The sequence below is a fragment of the Pantherophis guttatus genome, chromosome 4 (genome assembly GCF_059756535.1).
Source record: "Pantherophis guttatus breed Tessera chromosome 4, ASM5975653v1, whole genome shotgun sequence".
NCBI lineage: Eukaryota > Metazoa > Chordata > Lepidosauria > Squamata > Colubridae > Pantherophis > Pantherophis guttatus.
This window is the reverse complement of record NC_142066.1, coordinates 28437296-28457436: the sequence shown is the minus strand read 5'-3', so window position 1 is coordinate 28457436 and position 20141 is coordinate 28437296. Positions and strand designations below refer to the sequence as shown.

At 40.1% G+C, this 20141-nt stretch overlaps 1 protein-coding gene across 1 annotated transcript; it reads right to left on the bottom strand.

Annotated features, from left to right (window-relative positions):
* Positions 1-5638: 5638 nt before the first annotated feature.
* Positions 5639-17032, bottom strand: RCVRN (recoverin). Its single transcript, XM_034419507.3, has 3 exons — positions 16577-17032; positions 7878-7989; positions 5639-5862 (listed from the first exon to the last, which is right to left on the bottom strand). Exons 1-3 carry the CDS (start codon positions 16955-16957, stop codon positions 5771-5773), a joined length of 585 nt encoding a protein of 194 aa, XP_034275398.1. The 5' UTR covers positions 16958-17032; the 3' UTR covers positions 5639-5770.
* Between the last annotated feature and the right edge of the window lie 3109 nt (positions 17033-20141).

The window sequence follows — 20141 nt, the reverse complement described above, 5'->3', positions numbered from 1 at the left end:
TGTGAGCATAAATAAGGGGTTGGAATTCTTTGCCTTGGAGGGTTGCATTTCTGTCAACCCCCAATTAGATGGATCAGACCAGGAAATCAACTCCACAGGAAGACTAAAACTGTTTTGATTGACTATAACAATCTTCCCAGTCTGATTGTACTATACCTTCTGCTTCTTGTATCTCAGTGAATTAGGGAGACATTCATTCAGTGAATGAGGTAATTGTTCTTGCATATTTCCAATAAGTTCATCTTGTTCTCTGCCATTCCCTTGGAAGTAGTGGGATTCAAGTTATTTAACAACCGGTTCGCTGCCCTAATGATTTCTTCCAACAACCAGTTTGCCAAACTTCTCAGCAAGTTAACAACTGGTTCTCCCAAAGTGGTGCAAACTGGCTGAATCCCACCACTGCTTGGAAGTCATTTTTGGGGGCTGAAGCCATGTGGAAGAAACTTGATTCTTTCCCTCAGCATTTACCAGATAACTTCACTTGTTCGCTGAGCTTTTCCCCAAGGGACAAGGGCAAAAATGTGAAAGTAAATAAGGCGGAGAGTCTGAAACTACTTGCTAATGGCTTTTTAGATGAACTTTAGGCCAAAGACCATGGTTTGCTTGCTCCCATTCAAATGTTCTCCCCTTCAATCTTAGCTCCTTGCTTTTAGGCACTTTCTCTGGACTACCAAAAGTAAGTCCCTAAATCTTGAGTTCAGGATTCGAAATTTTATTTTTGCACCTTTCCCACTAACAAAATATCTTTTTTAATTTCCTCCTCACCCCCTCTTCCTTTAATGAACCTGGAACTTGAGGCTTGCTGAAATTGTTTGTAGGTCTTTGGTTATTCGGGTTTTCTCCCACCTAAAATTGGAAGTGTCTTGGCGATGTTTCGACGAAGTCTCATTCGTCATCTACAGGCTGGTGGTTTTGGCTTCGTGCTTCGAAAACACCAGCCTGAAGATGACGAATGAGACTTTGTCGAAACGTCGCCAAGACACTTCCAATTTTACGCGAAGGCCATGTACTAGTGATGTTCAAATCCAAACTTTCTGCAGGGCCCTACAAATGTATATACTTACTATTATCTAACGGGTGGGCAACTATGTCCCCTTAACAACCTGTATACTTTAGCTCCCAGAATTCCATGTCTGTCTCAGGAATTCTGGGAATTGAAGTCCACAAGTCATAAACGAGGCATAGTTGCCCACCTACTAACCCTGCAAAGTAGGTTAGGTTTATCCAAGATCCACTAATGAGTTTAGCGACTGGGTGGCAGTTGAAGATATTCCTCTCCAGTCCCAATTCAAGATTTTCAACTGTTGTTTTCCATAGGTTTCAGTCAATTTCAGTGAAAGGTGTTTTGAGCCTGGAACGTGCCCCTAGAATTCATTCATGCATCTTTGAGATCACAAAGTATGGAATAAATTGAAACGAGTTCTAGGTAGATTTGAATCTTGTTTGCCATATTTTGGAAATGAAACGCTCCTTGCTTATGTTGTCTTCTAGGGCAATTGCTTGAGTTCCATTTTTAGTCTTTCCACCAGGTGGCGCTTATGGTCAAAGTAAGAAATGAAGAGGAAGTTTTATTATATTAATTCTTTGTCATTTTTAAGAAATGTCATTGGTAATCTTTGGGCATATGCAAGATAGAGTAAGAGGCTGGTAGGAGTGCTGGTCAGGTGAAATTTCAGTAAAAAGGATTGGCTGTGCCTTTTCTCAACCTTGTCTTACCTGACCACAACAAGCTCTTTACAACCGTATTTACTACGCACAGGCAGATTAATGCGGATCAACTCTTAACTTGCTTATGTTTAAAACTCATTGGAGAAAGATGGGACAAACCTGCTTACATAATCCCTGCCTTACTTACGAAATCTTCCTTGTGTGAGGACAACATAAAGCTTTGGAAAGGCTCAAATTAGGTTAGCAAATGGCATAAGCTCGGTGCCTTTAATAGCTTCAAGGGCAAAGGGAGAAGAAAAACAAAAGGGGCTGGCTCTCCATGTTGAAAGTTTTACTTCATTCTAGATTCTTTAGCTGGAAGAAACTAAAAAAGGACTGCCCAGACCTGGAATTTGTAACTGCAAGGGTAACCATGAGCTAAGTGGGTTTGTTTATTTGTCAGAAGCATTACAATTAAAATAGGGCATACTAGGTGACATAAAATTTAAAATATAAAATTAAGCTGGTGAAAATAAGGGAAAACTATCCTTAACTTCTTTAGATCTGGAAAAGCTCTGCTAAATTTTGGTGGCTGTGGTGTTGCTGTGGTAGATCAAACTCAGATTGTGTGTGTGAGTGATCCAGTGGTACCTGGAATAGTAACATTCTTGAATGATCAAGGATATTTGAGGGTGACCAAATGGCATTTAAAGCAAGGAGAGGCAGAACGTTGAGATCTTAGGGGTGCTTGCAGATGAAGAATGGAAGCTATAATCCATTTATGGTGATTTGGGCTCACTAGGTAGCCCAGTTTAAAGCGGAGATTTATTTATTTTATTTATTTATTTTATCAAATTTATATGCCGTCCTTCTCCCGTAGGACTCGGGGCGGCTCACAGAATAAAAACAGCATAACAATAAAACAATGCTAAAACAAACCGATTTAAAATCCCCAGACAATTAAAACCTTGCAGCAGATCAGGGAATTTGCTGAAAAGCCATGTCTTCAGGTCGGCGCGGAAAGTGCGGAGGTCGGGGGCCGTCCGGAACCCGGTGGGTAACCCATTCCAGAGGGTCAGAGCGGCCACAGAGAATGCCCTCATCCTGGGGGCTGCCAGCCGACATTGTCTGGCCGACGGCACCCGGAGGAGGGCAGTCCTATGTGAGCGCACTGGGCGGTGGGAGGCCGGTAGGAGGTGGTCTTGCAAGTACCCCAGGCCCATGCCATGACATGATGTTCCCAAGCTGGGTGAAACCCCCTCCCCCAATCAAAATGTATGCTTATGTACTGAGGAAACATGTGATCCAGATGCCTGCAGTTGTAACTGAAAAAAGTTGCATTAGTTCTTGCCATGTTGGCCCATCCAACCTCTCTTCGCAATCAACACAGGCTGCTGGGCTGCCCTCCACAAGACGTGATAGATCCTGATAGATTTTATCCTCTTGATGCTGTTCTTGGACAGTGTTGGAAGGTGGTGGGGGTGGGGCATATAAGTAATCCTTGACTTATGACCACAATTGAGCCCCGAATTTATGTTGTTAAGTAAGTTTGCCCCATTTTACGACTTTTCTTGCCACATTTGTTTGTTGAATCGCTGCAGTTGTTAGATTAGTCACACAGCTGTTAAGTGAATCTGGCTTCCCCATTGTCTTTGCTTGCCAGAAGGTCGCAAAAGAGGATCACAGGATCCCAAGACACTGCAACTGTCATAAATGTGAGTCAGTTGTCAAGCATCCAAATATAAATCACATGACCATGGGGATGCTGCAAGAGTCATAAGAGTGAAAAACGGTCATGTCACTTTTTTCACTGCTATTGTAACTTCGTATGGTCACTAAATGAACTGCTGTAATATCTTGATACCAGGACAGCTAAGCAGAGTTGTCTCTACCATAGACTAGGGAGAGGGGGAGGCAATGTCTTCGGGACACAGCAGAAAAAAGGCAGTACTGGGTTGTTTGTGCCACGGTGAGATTAAAGTGGAGAAAGGCTCTAAATCAGGGTTGCCCAACCTTGGCAACATTAAAACTTGTGGACGTCAACTAGAATTCCCCAGCTAGTCATGGGCATGACATGTTGACTGGGGAATTCTGGGAACTGAAGTCAACACGTCTTACAGTTGCCAAGGTTGGATACCATTGCTCCAAGTCATTCTTCCCTCAACTGGCTGTTTTCCGCATGTTTGGTACTAGGAGTTCTTTGTCTTCCGTCAGCCCTTTCACAGAGGATGGGATGCAGACCAAGATATCCAGAGGGCACTCAGTTGAGGTAAACTATCCTAAGAAGCCATCATACAATTTTATTGAGGAGCTTATGGCGTGATTCTATAATAAAATAATTTGCATTGTTCCCTAGAAGTGATCTTGGTGCAGCACTATTAAACATTCTGTGATATGCAGCCCACTGTTGAGATACCTTGCAGCTATCAAATATCCACTGTCAGTTGATTTGTGAATATTCTCCTTGGTGGATATTACTTTCAACTCGGCAGCCTTTATTGAAAAACACACATCGATTTTGAATGTGTCCTATTTTATTACACTAAAGCCCTACACCCACCCCTGAAAAGTAACCCATTTCTTAAATAAACAAGAAATAATGCCAATGTGAGAAATGAAGGGAAGAAACAGAAATGCATAAATATCTCCAGGATGATGGGGATATCCAGGCACCTGTTCTGCTAAATAAAGCTGGAGGGAAGATTATCAATGCACATTTTAAATGCACCGTTGGGAAGGAAGAGGAAAAGAAAATTAATCTTTGGCAGAGAAGGTTGCTTATGCCGATAAATCTTTCACATGTGCAGAAATATCGATCAAAAGAAATATATCAGGAATTAGTAGCAGGTGAGTCCCATTGGTCTGAATACTACTTACTTTTGAGGAGACATATTTTGCAACTTAGCTGTCAGCATCTTTAAATTGGGACCAGTAGCGTTTTAAGGGTGGATCAATGTGATCTGGTTTAACAGGTAGTTCTTGATCACCACAACTGGGGCCAGAATTTCCATTGCTAAGTAAAATGATAGTTAAGATAGTCACACTCGATTTTGTGACCTTTTTTTGCTACAGTTGTGAATCACTGCGATTAATCACACAGTCATTAAGTGAATCTGGCTTCCCTCATTGATTTTGCAATTGAGAAGGTCTCAAATAGTGATCACGTGACCTCAGGACACTGCAGCTGTCCTAAGTACATGCTGGTCACCATGTGTGCCCGAATTTTGATCACATTATCATGGGGATGCTGAGATGGTTGTAAGTGCAAGGACCTGTCAAACCACTTTTTTCAGTGCCATTGAAACTCTGAATGCTTGCTAAATGAATTGCTGTAAATTGAGGTCTACCTGTATATGATTTCCACTGACATTCTTTCCCTATAAAAAAATCTTAGGAATAATTAATTGACGAGACACCAAAAACCCTCCAATATGATGTTCCTTTATGCTTCTATGTTTGCTGTTTGAAAAATGGCAGCTAAAGACTTCATTGATAAGTGTGGGCTCTGAAGTCACAAGAAATGGAGAACGGAGCACCAGCATGTTAAAACCTGGGATCTTTAGCTTATAAATACTATTTATGTATTACAGAAGGGAAGTGTTCCACTTGCTGTATTTGAGTTTTAAAATAGGTTAGCAGATGGTGGACTAATAGAAGAGAATATTTGTAACTCACAGTTGAACTTTTGCAAATCCCACTCCCTTCTACCATTGATGATGTTACCTAGTTTGGTAATGAAATGTCTGCGAGAAGACCACCAAGGACCCCACAGATACTGGACTTTTCAGGTGATTTCTGGAATGAAGAGATCTCAGTCCCGCAGTTTATCATATTGCTATTTTCTTTCTTTCTACAAATATTACAACTCAGGGTCACAGTTTCCAAAACTGCTTTCCATCCTTCTTTGAAGAATTCTATAAAACTGCAAAATTAAATATGGGTTGTCTGCTACTGCTAAGAGAACAAGTACTGGGAGAAAAAAAAAAAGGAACACTGTTTTGGAGTTGTATTTTGTCTTTCATATGGTACACAAATAGAGACATACTGAATTCCCCCTGCCTGTTCATCATATGCTACTTTTTCCCATCCCTGCCTTTTTGCTTCCTGTCCGCGTTGTAAGCCCTTATTTATTTTCCCTGGGGATATACTGGATGAGTCTCATTATTGCGTCATTCTTCATCACTCCCTCAATGAACTCCTTTTCAGCAATTTTGTCTGCAAAAACAAAACCAATGCGTACAATTAAATGATTATTTAGGTAGCATGAAATATAAGGAAGGGAGCGGGGCGATGGCCTAGTGGTGAAGATGCTCACCTCCCACTTGGAAGGTTTTGAGTTTGGACCTAGGTAGAGGCAAATGTTTCTTCTCTCATAAAGAGAAAGTATCTGCTGCGAACTCCATGCAGGCAACAGGAAGGGCTCAGCTCTACCCAGTCATCCTGAACCCATCCCGAATCAAAGGGACTACAGGGTCATGAGCCGTGGTGGCACAGAGATTAGAATGCAGTACTGCAGACTACTGCTGACTGCCGGCTGCCTGCAGTTTGGCACTTTGAATCTCACCAGGCTCAAGGTTGACACAGCCTTGATTCTTCTGAGGTTGGTAAAATGAGGAGCCAGATTGTTGGGGGCAATATGCTGACTGTAAACCACTTAGAGAGGGTTTAAAGCACTATAAAGCAGTACATAAGTCTAAGTGATATTGCTATAACCCTCCCTCCCCCAAAAAAATATAAGGAAGAAATCAATGAAAATTCATTGATAACAAGTAGAGGTTAAGAGATGCATAATACAAATTATTTAAATGCTTTTAAGCCCAGATTGTTTCCTATTTGTTTAAAATTGATCCTGGATTTTAAATCCAGTACAGAATAAGAGAGAGCTGAGTGTACAACAGAAAAGTGGAAGATTTTGATAATATCACTTGGAATGGATGTTAAAAACATTCTTGTATTTGTGAACATTTGTGATTATGAAACTACAATAGAGCTACCATATCTGGGCTGCAAAATTTCAGGCAGCCACTAGATGGTAGCAGAGCATCTCTTTGTTGCCATCTGTGCCTCTGTCCTGCTGCTGTATCTACTGGTCCTTCAGATTCCTGCAGCCCAGATACCGGTATCAACTCTGATAATGGTTGTTTGGAGAAAGGCTGTGTAATCTTGGGAAAAGGTATAAAAATAATTAAGCTTTCAGGAATGAGAACTCTTTCCCCTCCCCCTTTTCCATTCCATGTTATGCAAATATTAAATGCAATTCAGAAGTAGCCTAATTTTTAAAAATGGTTGGAGCTACTTCAATAAATATTTTTGGAAAGAATCAGTAATGGTGAATTCTGACTAAAATTATACTGATTGGGTTCAAACATTACATCTAATTATAATGTGATTTCTTTGAGTTAGAGTAGTGAATTGCATGAAACCACCTAATTTGTTGATTATATTATGAGTAACTGTGGTTTAACTGTGGTTAAGAAACCAAGTGGTTACATATAATATGAGAGCTAATTCTTGACTATCTATAATTTCCAAATTGGCCAGAATAGGCTTTTATTGCACAACCCTGGAAAGTTATGACAAGGTGTGAGAGAGAAGTCTCCTACAGATACAAGGTGAGAGACCCTTAAAAGCAAAGAAGATCACTTTATATACAGTTCAGACATACTGGGTTTATAATGTGTTCTTTAATTGGCCAAAATAATTTGAGTCATCAAGCATCTAGAGAGCATGCTCATACTTTCCATGTAATCGTTCATATCATCCCATAATAATCTTACTTGTCAGTGCCTAATTGCATATTCAGGAGGTGTGTTTGCCACATTATAATGAATTGTCAGGTTATTTGGGTTTAACCTTTTGCACAGACATTGCTTCTAGCTGGCCTGAACCGGTTCTGATCAGAATCCACATCCCACATGGGAAATTTGCTTGTTATTAGCAACTTTAATCAAAGGCACTCCTTGTTACTGAAATCGGGTACTCAAAGGAGCCACCTTCTGCTCCCATCAAATGTTGGATTATGAGAAGAAGACACAGGTTCTAATCTACCCTTCAACCTCTGAGTGGCTTTGGGCTGTCACTCTCTCAGGTTGTAAAGACAAAATAGTCAAAAGTTCTTCCTCCAGAGTAAGCTATTATAGAACAGGTATGCATTGTTTTATATGTAGTTTGTTATATGTAAAGTTCTATAACTTTAAATAGTCGGGGTAGGCAATGAAAGCCAAATTTACCAGCATCTCCCTTGCCAAAATATGCCCACAGCTTGTCAGCCCGTTTCTGGGGAGTGTTTTCATCATCAGGCAGGGCTTTCTGTTCTTCTGGAGGAATCATCTTAAATATTGCCTGGCAGAATAAACAGAAACAAAAGTTATAGTCATTCTTTCTATACAGCTAAGCTTCTTGATATTCTAAATCTTTGCATAAGATACTTGGAGCAACTGAGTCTCGGCATTGGATGCCTGCCTGCCAGAGATGTAGAAGAGCCAGGAGCCCTATCCATAGCATCTAATCCTTGACTCCTGGTCCTCTATTGGCCCATATTCTCTAGGGTCCCTGCGGATAAGGTTTCCGAATGTAATCAGAACGGTAGGCTTGCAAATACCTGCCTTATTTAGAAACTGTAACGCTTGGGGAAATCATCTAAAAGGACAAGTAAATACGAGAGCAAAGGAAGGTAAAAGCCAATGTGAAAAAAGGAGAGATTGAGTGACTTTAGGAAAATGATGGTTTACAAGCATAGACAAACTACAAGGAAAATATTTTTTAAGAATCACATTTATTTTCCCGTGTTCTTGTTTGCAACCCAGACATAGCAAACTCAGGAAAGGAGGTGCTGGCTTTGAACCTCTGTGTCATCAGTTTTGCACCCAGGAGTAAGAATTTCCCAGCTCCTGCAGTGAGATTGGAGACTGAGTAGGGATTCAAACTGGGAATTTTTTCATGCACATTTAGCAAAATTATTGCACCACATTGCTTAAAAACTGATGCCTTTGAGTCAGGAGTAGCCTCTAGTGATTTCATTGGCATGATCTGTAGTTTCCACAACACCATTATGGGAGTGGTTTGCCCTTGTCCTATTCTGGTATGTTGAGTTCCCAGAACAGCTTTGAGAGTTCTTGGTTGGTCACCCATTCAAAGAAACACATAGTGGACTCAAAGATGTACTACTTTTCAGTTGATTTGGGGAATCTGTGATTATGGAAGTATTGACCTAGAGTTGTCATTAGTTCAAGATAGTATGGCCAACTTCTGTAGATCTTTAGATCTCTCGTTTAACACTACTATATCTAGTAGATCTGTGCATTTAATAATGAAACCAGCTCCATATGCGTGGAGTGATAGGAACTCTAGTAGTGTACCATATCTTGGCTGCAAAAATCCAGATGTTCACTAAATGGCAAATAGTCCTGATATCATATGCTTGAAGTAGAAGAGCATCAGTGAATCCATGGAGACTTATCTGTGTATTTTTACTTATGGCAGACCTCTTCAGTGTGGTCTTTTTATATGCATGGGACTGCAATTCTCATAATTCCCAACCAGTTCTATAATTACATTATAATCTTGCTAATTATTTCTGTGTTGAAGAGAATGAAATATGGATTCTGTGTTCCAAAATGGTGATCTGGTACATTTGGAAGAAAAGCGTGATATGGTTTAGCCTGTTCAGCAACACCTTTTCATCCTCCAAACTGAATCTTGATGTTGAAGGAGGCTGATCAGTTAGGGCTACTTCACTGAAACTTTTCTCTTGCAACCGGTTACCAATATCTGTTTTTTATATGATGCAGTCACAACAGGCAGTTGCGGTCCTTCAAGTGTTGGGTTACATATCCCATCATCATTTAACATTGTTCATCCTGGTAGAAGGTAGAATATCTGGAGGCCCCCTCATCTGTGATGTCCCGGTTTTTCTGCTGCTCATCCATAAGACAACGTCAGTCAAAAGATGGAGCATATCTGTTTAGGATCTTGGGTTTGTTGCTTCTTAATGATATCTCACTGGAAGGGCTGGGGGCTGTTAAGCGTGGGGGTCCCTCTAATGGCTAGTATCATAAAAACCTAAATGTTAATGGTTCATCTTGTGAGCTTTATTGTGAGCTTTTCATAGCTAATCATCCTCCAAGAAAATCAGAGCAGAATTCCTGAAATGTCCACCTGATCATGCCAGTTCTGAGGAATTCTCTGAATTTACCAGGAACAAATCTGGGGAACTTTAAAAGGCCAATTGTCATATAAGCAAAAACAAGAGCTCAATAATATCCAATTACAACTTGGCTGCCTACCTGAGGTCACCTGAGTTCTTATCCAATCTTATTTCAGTTTATCCCAGATTGAACTTGTAAACCCTTCTCTGATTGAGACTTAAGATTCCCTTCAACCAATCTCCCTGCAAAAGAGTGCATCTTTTTAGAATTTCCCATCTGCCATTGCCAGTACAAAATCTGCTGGGCTGCTTACGTATTTGCTCTGGTGTTTTATAAAGACTATTGAACCTAATCCTCTGTCTTTGATGAAACAGTCTTACCATACAAAAGATAAATAGGTTTCTCCACGTTTCCACACATGCACCCCCACAGTTCTTTCTTTCTCACTCTCTCTAATTTGTTCTGATAGAGTTGCTAAATTTAAAACTTTGTATTTGTCCTCCTTTCTATGCTTTGAATTACAGCTTGACACATACAAATTAAGCAGATCAAGTTGTTTTCTTCACACATTTCTATGCCGTTAAGCCTTTTATTTCTGCTTATTAAATGCCTGCTGGTGAAGGTGCAGGAGCAGAAACAATTAAGTCAAAACTCAGCTCACCAATTGTAGAGAATAAGGAAAACGACCTTGAGGGAATTGATAGAATTATGCCAGTTCTATTGACAAGGGGCAAAACAGCTTTTAAATCCACAACAAACAGATAATATAATATTCTGAAGAGGTTCAGACGGACACCTCACTCATTCACTGAACTATAAGTAAAGGAGGGGGTAAAACTTAATCAGAGTTATATAAGATTCTTTTATTGTAGCTGCTCTCAATAAAAGTCATATTACTCTTCTTGTAGAGTTGATTTCATGATTTGGTCTGCCTTTAAGGGCTGACATCAATCTTCCCGCCAACAACAACTCTGTGAGGTGGGTTGGGCTGAGAAGAAAGTGGTTGGGCCAAAGACACCTATCCGGTTTCTTTAATTGAGGGAGAATAAGAATTGCTAGTTTCTCATTAAGCACCTTAATCATGGCATCATACAAGTTTAATGCAGTGTTTCCCAATCTTGGGAACTTTAAAACGTGTGGACTTCAATTCCCAGGATTCCCCAGCCTGGCTCTTTTTTTAATTTCTTCATTGCTTGAAGTGTTCTAAATATATACACAGAACCTGTATGTAGTCCACCATAAACCTCTAAGACTTATAAATTTATTTGAGATTTGAGATAAACTACAGCCCATGTAGAATTTATTCCTTTTAACACCAAGGACACTTCTAGTTAAGAATGGTTAATTGCTTTGATCTTATTTTCATTCTTCAAAATCAAATTGCTAGTGCTTGTAACTTTTTAGAAAACTAACTGAAGATGTGATAACGATTTCCACTTGCAAGTGACACCAATCAGTTCCTAATGAGGTCCAATATGTGTAAATCCTGTCTATGAAAAAGGTGACTAATTGATTAAAAACTAGTTTTGTTGTGGTTACATAATATAAACCAAGAGCCTTGGTGGCGCAGCAGACTAAACTACTGTTAAAAGTAGCACTTAGCTGCCAGCTGCCTGCAATTACTGCGAGTTCAATTCTCACCAGGCTCAAGGTTGACTCAGCCTTCCATCCTTTCGAGGTAGGTAAAATGAGGATCCAGATTGTGGGGGCAATAAGCTGACTTTGTATAAAATAGAACACCGCTCCGGGGGGGTGGGGGGGACAAAAAGCCCTACTGAGCAGATATATACAAAAGTATGAAGGCTATTGCTTAATGCATTGTAAGCCGCCCTGAGTCTCCAGAGAAGGGCAGCATATAAATCGAACTAATAAAATAAAAATAAAATAAATAAAACTTTGGCTTTAGAAAACTGGGAATTTTTGAAGTGCATTATATGCATGCACACTCCTGAATAGTAATAAACTAATGTACAGCACGAGCTTGATATAATACATCACATTAAAATGAAATAAAGCTTGGATTCAAGCAAGCAGGTGATAAATTGGCAGTGTTTTAGAGATTGATGACTGCACAGCCTAATTTTTCATCTGTAAAATGGAGCAATACAGGTACAAAAAGCAGTACAGGTAACAGGACGTAGCTCTAAGTCTTGATGGCCATAAAACGGATCACTGACCCGATTTTATGGTCTTTCTTTGGGGCAATCATTAAGCAAACATCGCAATCATTCAGTGAATGCTGCACTCATTAAGCAAAACAATAGTTCGCTGTGGGCAGGTTTTGCCCTAAAATGTAGGTAAATGCCATTTTTTTGCTAAATATTCATAAAACGTGGTTACATGATGGGGAGGATGATACAAACAGCTGTAAATTTTATTTATAATTTTATTATTGTAAGCCGCCTAGAGTAGACCCATGGCGAAAAAGAGGCGAATAAATTTAATTAATTAATGCAGGCTGGCTGCTGAGTACCCAAAGTGCAGTCATGTGGTCTGTGGAGGGGGATCCGGCTGCCAGAACTATGAAACTGGGTCATAAATACCCCCAGGGAGGTTCATTGTAACTTTGAATTGTCACTAAGTGACCAGTCATAAGTTGAGAACTACCTATATATCTTAAGAGAATACTTTGTTCTCAGGCTTTGCGGTCTTTTGCTAAACTGAGTTTAAGCAGTTTAACAAATATATACACAACAGTGAAATTCTTTGGTTCCTTTTTCTCCCTGTTTTCACATATGGTAAATGTTCCTTGAAATTTTTCAGGCATTCTGAAGGTTCCCAAGCAGAAAATACTGGGCAGAGGCGCTTCCGAATGTCAGAGTTTGTGGTCTATTATTGCTCTCCCAAACTTTTCATTCCAGATTTCTTATAAGGCAATTGTGACTAAGAGTTTTGTTTTCACTGAAGAATTTTTGCAAGAAGTTACTGATTCAGAATGCTTGTTTGGACTGAAAAAAGGGGGAAGGAAAGCTAATTTCAAAACCACCATCTCCCAGACAGTCTGCTCTGCCCCATTAAGCAGAGGTGTGAAACGATGGCCTCTTTATGACTTGTGGACTTCAACTTCCAGAATTCTGGGAGTTGAAGTCCACAAGCCAAAAAAGGGCCATTGTTCCCCACCTCTGCATTAGAGCATTTATGGGGCATCTTTTGCAGATTCTGCTACATATATATCTCAGCAATTAATTTGGCTTTTTCCATTGCTGTATAAATTGTTTCTAAAGTTGAAGAGAGTGTCCTTCTTAATATACTTCTCAATATACTTCTACAAAAAATACTTCTATTTTTTCAGGTTTTCTAACGCAATTGTTTTAGCATTTGTTTTTATTGATTACGGTTTAATGTTTATCCTTTTTTTAAAAAAGGCTTTTGTTTTACCTTGTAACCCATCTAAGAACTGATCAAAACAAGCCTAACTTAAAACATGCATGTGTATATAGGCAGGTGAGCATATGCACTGAAAAAAAATATTCTGGGTGGAGGAACAAAGCAGACAGTTTAAATTGTTATTAGTTTGAAGTCCCTTGTGTCTGCCAATTGGGTATAATCATTGTGATCAAAAACCACTGGCTAAACTGAGCGCAAAAAAGGGAACCCACTTTAAAAGCGACATGTCTTCGGTTTATAGACATCTACAGTAAGTAAAATGTTTGCTGTAAAATAAATAAATACAAGGATTTGTGAATGAATGCAAATTGTTCTCGCAGAATTCTTGCTGTGTCTGAGATGCACTGTGGTGTTGATGGAAAGAAGAACGGGTGCGCCCATAAATATAGTTTGTTATGAGAACTAAGGTAACAAGTAGTTTGAGGGCCAGCATTGGGCAACCAGGAGACTGTGAGTTCTAGTCCTGCCTTTGAGGCACGAAGCCAGCTGTGTGACCTTGGGCCAGTCCCCCTAATCGCAACCTTAGGAAGAAGGCAAGTTGCAAACTGTTTCCGAAAAGTGTGTGGGGCTAATCTGGGCAAGGGGTCAAGATGGACTGGAAGGAAACATACAAAATATATAGAATATATATCTAAAAAAGGATCTGTTATCGACTTGGAGAATCTTCCTTCAGGATCACTTCTGTATCAGGCTGCAACTGTGCTTTGACAGAAGGAGATGAAATGAAGGATTCAAGTAATTTCAGCGTTGAGTTTGTTAGAATTTGCTCTGTGCCCTAAATGCCTTTGATTGGGAATTGAAATCTCAAATGAGAAAGCCCATTAAAAGACTAGCTAAAGTCTTGTGGTGATGGGGGAAAGTATTTTATAGCTCATATATTCTATTGATACAAGGCCTTAGCTTTGGGTTTAACTGTAGGTGCTCTCTGAGCTTGGTTGTTTCTTGCAAACATTTCATTACCCAAGTAGGTAACAGCATCAGTGTCCTGTATTTCAGTTTAGTATTGGAGAGCACAGCTATACACATACTCTGAAATAATACATACCAAACTTTTCCCTTCAAGTAGAAAATTCTCACAACTTGAAAGAAGCTGGACTTGCATATTAATTCTACTTAGTAGCCCCCCCTCCCAAGTGAAAATCATTCTAGATTATTTTATTTTAATGCAGTTTTAGGATTGGCTTCAGGAAGGTGGCAGAGTTATATAGTTATTTTTCCCCCCAATTTATATTTTTTAAAACTGTACCACAGAAGAACATTGGATCAGAAATATGATCCTGAGAATTAATATAAATCTCAGCTCCATTTAGGATTTGATACAATAACTTTGATCAGGGAATGTTCCCTTGTAGTTTAGTCTCTCTGTCCCAAGTTGTGTAATGGAAATATTTGTAATTTGTTTCATCAATTTGTTGTGAGGATTACCAAAGCCAGAAACATAGTTCCTCTTCTTTAAAAATAAATAAATAATATAGCATGTTTAAAATAGGACAAATATAGGCAGTCCTTATTTAGCAACTGCCTCATTTAGTGACCATTCACGATTGCAACGCTGCTGAAAAAATAACTTTGCGACAAGTCCTCACATGTATGACTTTTACAGGTCAGTAAAGCAAAGGATAGCTGAAATAAGATCTTAAGGACAATTGTTTCACTTAATGACCATTTTGCTAAATAATTGAATTGCTGGTCATAATTGTGCTTGCTAAACGAGGACTAACTGTATAGCAATTTTTCCATATATTGGTCTATTTTTTAATTTACGATCTGTTCTCTTTGTTTCTCCTCTCTATTAAAAATAATAGTAAAAATAATTACCGTAGGTCTTTGCCTGGATCTGAAAAACCAACATGGTCTACGTATTTTTTATGCCTTTATCTTCTCAAAACCAGAGGAATTTACTCCTCTGGGTGGAATGACAAAATTGAAAGGACTTCACAAATACTGTACGGAGAGAATCCAAGCCTTAGGTTCACCTAGTCTAATATTAGTCTTTGATTGCTTTGTCCTTCTGTGGTTTGTGGAGCACACCTGGGAGAGGAATCTAGAAGCTGGAAAAGTAGAATTAAAATGACTTTCTTTTTCTTTAAAAACAAAACAAAAACCTTTTCTCTCAGAAAGGAGTGGGTAGAAGATGGTTGACACCAGGGCCGGATTTTCCTATAGGCTTCAGCCTAGGGCCTCAAGATCAAGAGGGGCCTCAAGATCAAGAGGGGCCTACATTCAAATTGTTAGCAAAATTAAAATTACACTTTCACTATAGGTGAAAGGGCCTCATAAGTGAAATAGCCTAGGGCCTCTTTTCATCTAAATCCGGCCCTGGTTGACACCCAAGAGGGAAAATTATGAGGGGATTTAGAACTATTTCTATTGTAAGAATTGTGCTCATCCCATTAAATAAACACAATCAGTTTCGCCTCTCTGCATTTGGGAAGGGCTAATCCATTTGGGTTCAGGAGACAAGTATTAGCCTACATAATCCATTAATTTACCATAATCCAGAAGTGGATTGAGAAAGTCACGCAACCATTATCCATTATTCCCTCTCAATGGTAACAACTGTCTTTATTTTGGCAACTGACCCAGCCTCTCATAAGAATGGCAGTGTCTGCATATGGTTTGAGCTGGTCCAGGCAGGATGAGACTTGAGACCCCAGTTAAGTTGAACAGGACCACATACTTGGATGGAAAGAATTGGATTTTACAAGTTTCCGTTTACAAAAGGAGCCTTTATTCTAAAGGATGTAATTCAAGGGAAAACGATGCGAGTTTCAGAGGGACCAGACAGTAACAGGAAGGAAATAAGTTTTTTCCACAATCTTTCCTCACCAAAACCATTAAGTATGAATATCCACAGTTATCACTGTATTTACAGGTAGTCCTCAACTTACAACCACAATTGAGCTCAAAATTTATGTTGCTAAGTGAGAAATTTGTTAAATGAATTTTGCCCTGCTTTACAACTTTTCTTGCCACAGTTGCTAAGTGAATCACTGCGGTTGTTAAATTAGTAACACGGTTGTTAAGTGAATCTGGCTTCCCCCTTGACTTTGCTTGTCAGAAGCTTGCAAAAGGGGATCCCATGACTCCAGGACACTGCAACCGTCATGAGTCAGTTGTCAAGCATCTGAATGTGAATCAGATGACCATGGGGATACTGCAACAGTCAAAAGTGTGAAAAATGGCCATAAGTCACTTTTTTCAGTGCCATTGTAACTTTGAATGGTCACTAAGGGAGCTGTTGTAAATCGAGGACTACCTGTATGGTGCAAGAAGATATTTTTGTCACAGATTGGTCAATGTCCAGCCCTTAAGGGTTGTCCCGAATTCCTCCCAACTCCCTCTCCCTTCCACAGGCCACCACTTCCACTTCCCCGAATGTTCTCGGCACTCACGGCAATGATCTCGAGAACTTCGTTCTTGCTGATCTCTCCACTGCGGTCTACATCGAAAAGCGAGAAAGCCCATTCCAGCTTAAGGTCAGTCTTGCCAGATGAGGTCAGATGCAGTGCGATGATGTACTCCCGGAAGTCAAGAGTCCCATCATCATTGGTGTCAAAGCTTCGGAAGACATGCCGGGCATAGACCTTGGGGTCAGAGTTGGGGAAGAAAGTAGAGTAGATCTTTTCGAACTCAGCTTTACCTATGCGCCCGTCGGGGCATTGTTTTTTGAAGGCTTCATACCATTTAACCAGCTCGTCCTCGGAGAACTTTGTGTTTGATTTCAGATCATCAAGGACCTCTTTGGAGATCATCCCGCTCTTGTTATTTCCCATCGTTTGGTTGGACGCTCACCTTCCTAACAAAGCTTCACCAATGCTGCTAGAACTAGCCTGTTGTCTCTTGCCTCCACTGAGCTAGTGGAAGGGCAGGTGCCCACAATACCTTCTTATATAGACTGCTTGGGAAAGACCTTTGAACCCGCTCCTTGCCTCCCCTAATGGTCATGGATGCACCAACCCGGATATCACACATATAAAAGGAGAGACTATTTTGGTTGTGCTGATCACAGTTTCTCCAAGCTCTTTAGCACAAAGGAAATCAGCTTTAGACATCACTGGCCTATCTGCCCTCCACCCCCTCAATCCTTCTAGCCTCCTTTTCTTTAGCAGCCCAGCTTTATTCAGATGGTGTCAGTCTCAAGATAAGCGTGTGTGCTGGGAATAATAATAATAAAAAATCTATGAATGGGGAAAGATGGACAGACAGATGGACAGGTAATCTTTGTGACTGATGTTTTGGTCACTAAAAAGCTACTGAAGTATGTTTCAAATAGTACTTTAGGATTTAATTCTAGGAAGGAAGGAAGGAAGGAAGGAAGGAAGGAAGGAAGGAAGGAAGGAAGGAAGGAAGGAAGGAAGGAATTACACACTAAATTAAATTTTCTCTTGTCATCCTGCTTGACAAAAATATCCTGCTTGGAAAAAAATATCAGCAACCAGGAAATATCTCCCTTTCTATATTTTCAAATTAATAGTTTTTCATCCAGAAAAATAGGTGTTTTTTTTCAGCAAAGTAATGTTATATACTTAACAGTAACTGCAGAAAGGCAGAGGTATATTTCGGTAGACATGATCACAGTTACTGCATATAGATAGTCCTTGACTTACGAAGTTCATTTAGTGGTCATTTGAAGTTACAATGGCACTAAAAAAAATGACTTATGGCCATTTTTTACACGGCCATTGCAGCTTCCCCAATGGTCACGTTATCAAAATTCAGATGCTTGGCAACTGACTCATATTATGACGGTTGCAGTATCCCGGGGTCATGTGATCACTTTTTGCGACCTTCTAACAAGCAAAGTCAATGGAGAAATTTGAATCACTTAACAACCATGTTAGTAACTTAACAACTACAGTGATTCACTTAACAACTGTGGCAAGAAAAATCGTAAGACGGGTCAAAATTCACTTAATAACTGTCTCACTTAGCAACAGGAATGTTGGCTTCAATTCTGGTCGTAAGTCAAGAATTACCTGTACATGGCTACTCAAGGAATTAAAGAAAGCTTTGTTATGTTTTTTATGAATGTTACCACGTGTAATGGGATTACATACATGAACAAAGAGTCCTTAATTTATAATCACGTTTGGGAGCATAACTTCCATTGCTAAACAAGCCATGGAACAACCATGGAAACAGTGTTATAAAATCAGGCATGGTCATAAGTCTAGAACTATCTGCACATTAGTTTGCATTCATGGGGAAGAAGGGAGGTGTAAATGGAATAAAATCCGTTTAGCATTGAATCTCATTAGAATACAGGCAATAAATCTGAGAGGCTTAAAGCTTCTCATGCTGGATCTAAAATGTTCTTCTCATTGCTTACACTCTCCTTCTAATATGCCTCTTCTAGAAAACTGCCAGCAACAGTTCTTGCCTTATCATTCATCTTATAACAGACCAACAAACAGAATAACACAGTTAGAAGGGACCTTGGAGGTCTTCTAGTCCATCCCTCTGACCCCATACCATTCTGGACAAAATGGTTGTCCAATCTCTTCTTAAAAACTTCCCGTGTTGGAGCACTCACAACTTCTGAAGGCAAGCTCTTCCACTGATAAACTGTCTCCTTAGTTCCAGTTTGCTTCTCTCCTTGATTAGTTTCCATCCATTGCTTCTTGTCCTGCCTTCAGGTGCTTTGAAGAATACCTTGATTCCCTCTTCTTTGTGGCAGCACCTCAAATATTGGAACACTGTTATCATGTTACCCCTAGTTCTTCTTTCCATTAAGCTAGATATACCCAATTCCAGGGATGTGGTGGCTCAGAGGCTAAGATGCAGAGCTTGTCGATCAGAAGGTCAGCAGTTCAGCGGTTCGAATCCCTAGTGCCACGTAACGGGGTGAGCTCCTGTTACTTGTCCCAGCTTCTGCCAACCTAGCAGTTCGAAAGCACGTAAAAAATGCAAGTAGAAAAATAGGGACCACCTTTGGTGGGAAGGTAACAGCGTTCTGTGTGCCTTTGCTGTTTAATCATGCCAGCCACATGACCACAGAGATGTATTTGGACAACGCTGGCTCTTTGGCTTTGAAATGGAGATGAGCACTGCCCCCTAGAGTTGGGAACGACTAGCACATATGTGCGAGGGGAACCTTTACCTTTACCCAATTCCAGCAACTGTTTTCATACATTTTAGCCTCCAGTTCCCTAAGCCCCCCTTGTGTAGTGAAATCATGTTTCTCTGGCTCTTCAGTTTGGCCAGGAGACATCAAGGGATTCACTCCCAAACTTCCCACCTCAATTTCTCAGTTAAGACCATTTTTTTTGAGGTAGTATGCCATTGTGGTTAGAAAGAGACCTGGATTCAAGTCACTCTTAACCACTCAGACTCATTTAAATGGCTTTGGGCCATTTAAACACTCTCTTAGCAAAGCTGCCCCACAGGACTGTTGTGAAAAATCTCCCCAAACAGAGTGCTACATGCATGCTACCTTCAAACTTCAAAGCAGGATGGATGTTTTACACATAAATAAAACTCGACATACTCAAGAGGTTAATTGCTTTGGTTTGCAGCTAATTTGGCTGTCCCTTGCTATTTTTGACCATATGTTCAATCCTCTTTGCCCTCCCAGATCTGTCAGTAAAACAGTATTAATGTCAAATGAAATCCATTAAGATTCAGCTGAGTGCCTGTGTGTTTATGTGTGTGCGTGTGTACATGTACAGTATAAGCAGTAGTGACAAATTTCCTTTACATTGCTGAAGGAGAGGAAAAGACGGGAAGGAAAAATTTCCAGTCCCTGCCTCCTTTTCCCTCCCTCCCTCCCTCTCCCTCTCCCTCTCTCTCTCTCTCTCTCTCTCTCTCTCTCTCTTTCTTTCTTTCTTTCTTTCCTTCTTTCTTTCTCAGACCTAAGGAGAAATTCCCTGCCAAGTAGAACAATTAATCACTGGAATGACTTGCCTCCAGAAGTTGTGGGTGAGATTGGACAACCATTTATCTGAAATAGTATAGGGC

Coding starts and splice junctions, on each gene's coding strand:
- RCVRN (XM_034419507.3), bottom strand. CDS start 16,957: ATGGGAAATAACAAGAGCGGGATGATCTCCAAAGAGGTCCTTGATGAT. Junction 7,990..16,576: donor AAGTTCTCGAGATCATTGCC/GTGAGTGCCGAG, acceptor TTATTCTGCCAG/GCAATATTTAAGATGATTCC. Junction 5,863..7,877: donor TTTTGGCAAGGGAGATGCTG/GTAAATTTGGCT, acceptor TTGTTTTTGCAG/ACAAAATTGCTGAAAAGGAG.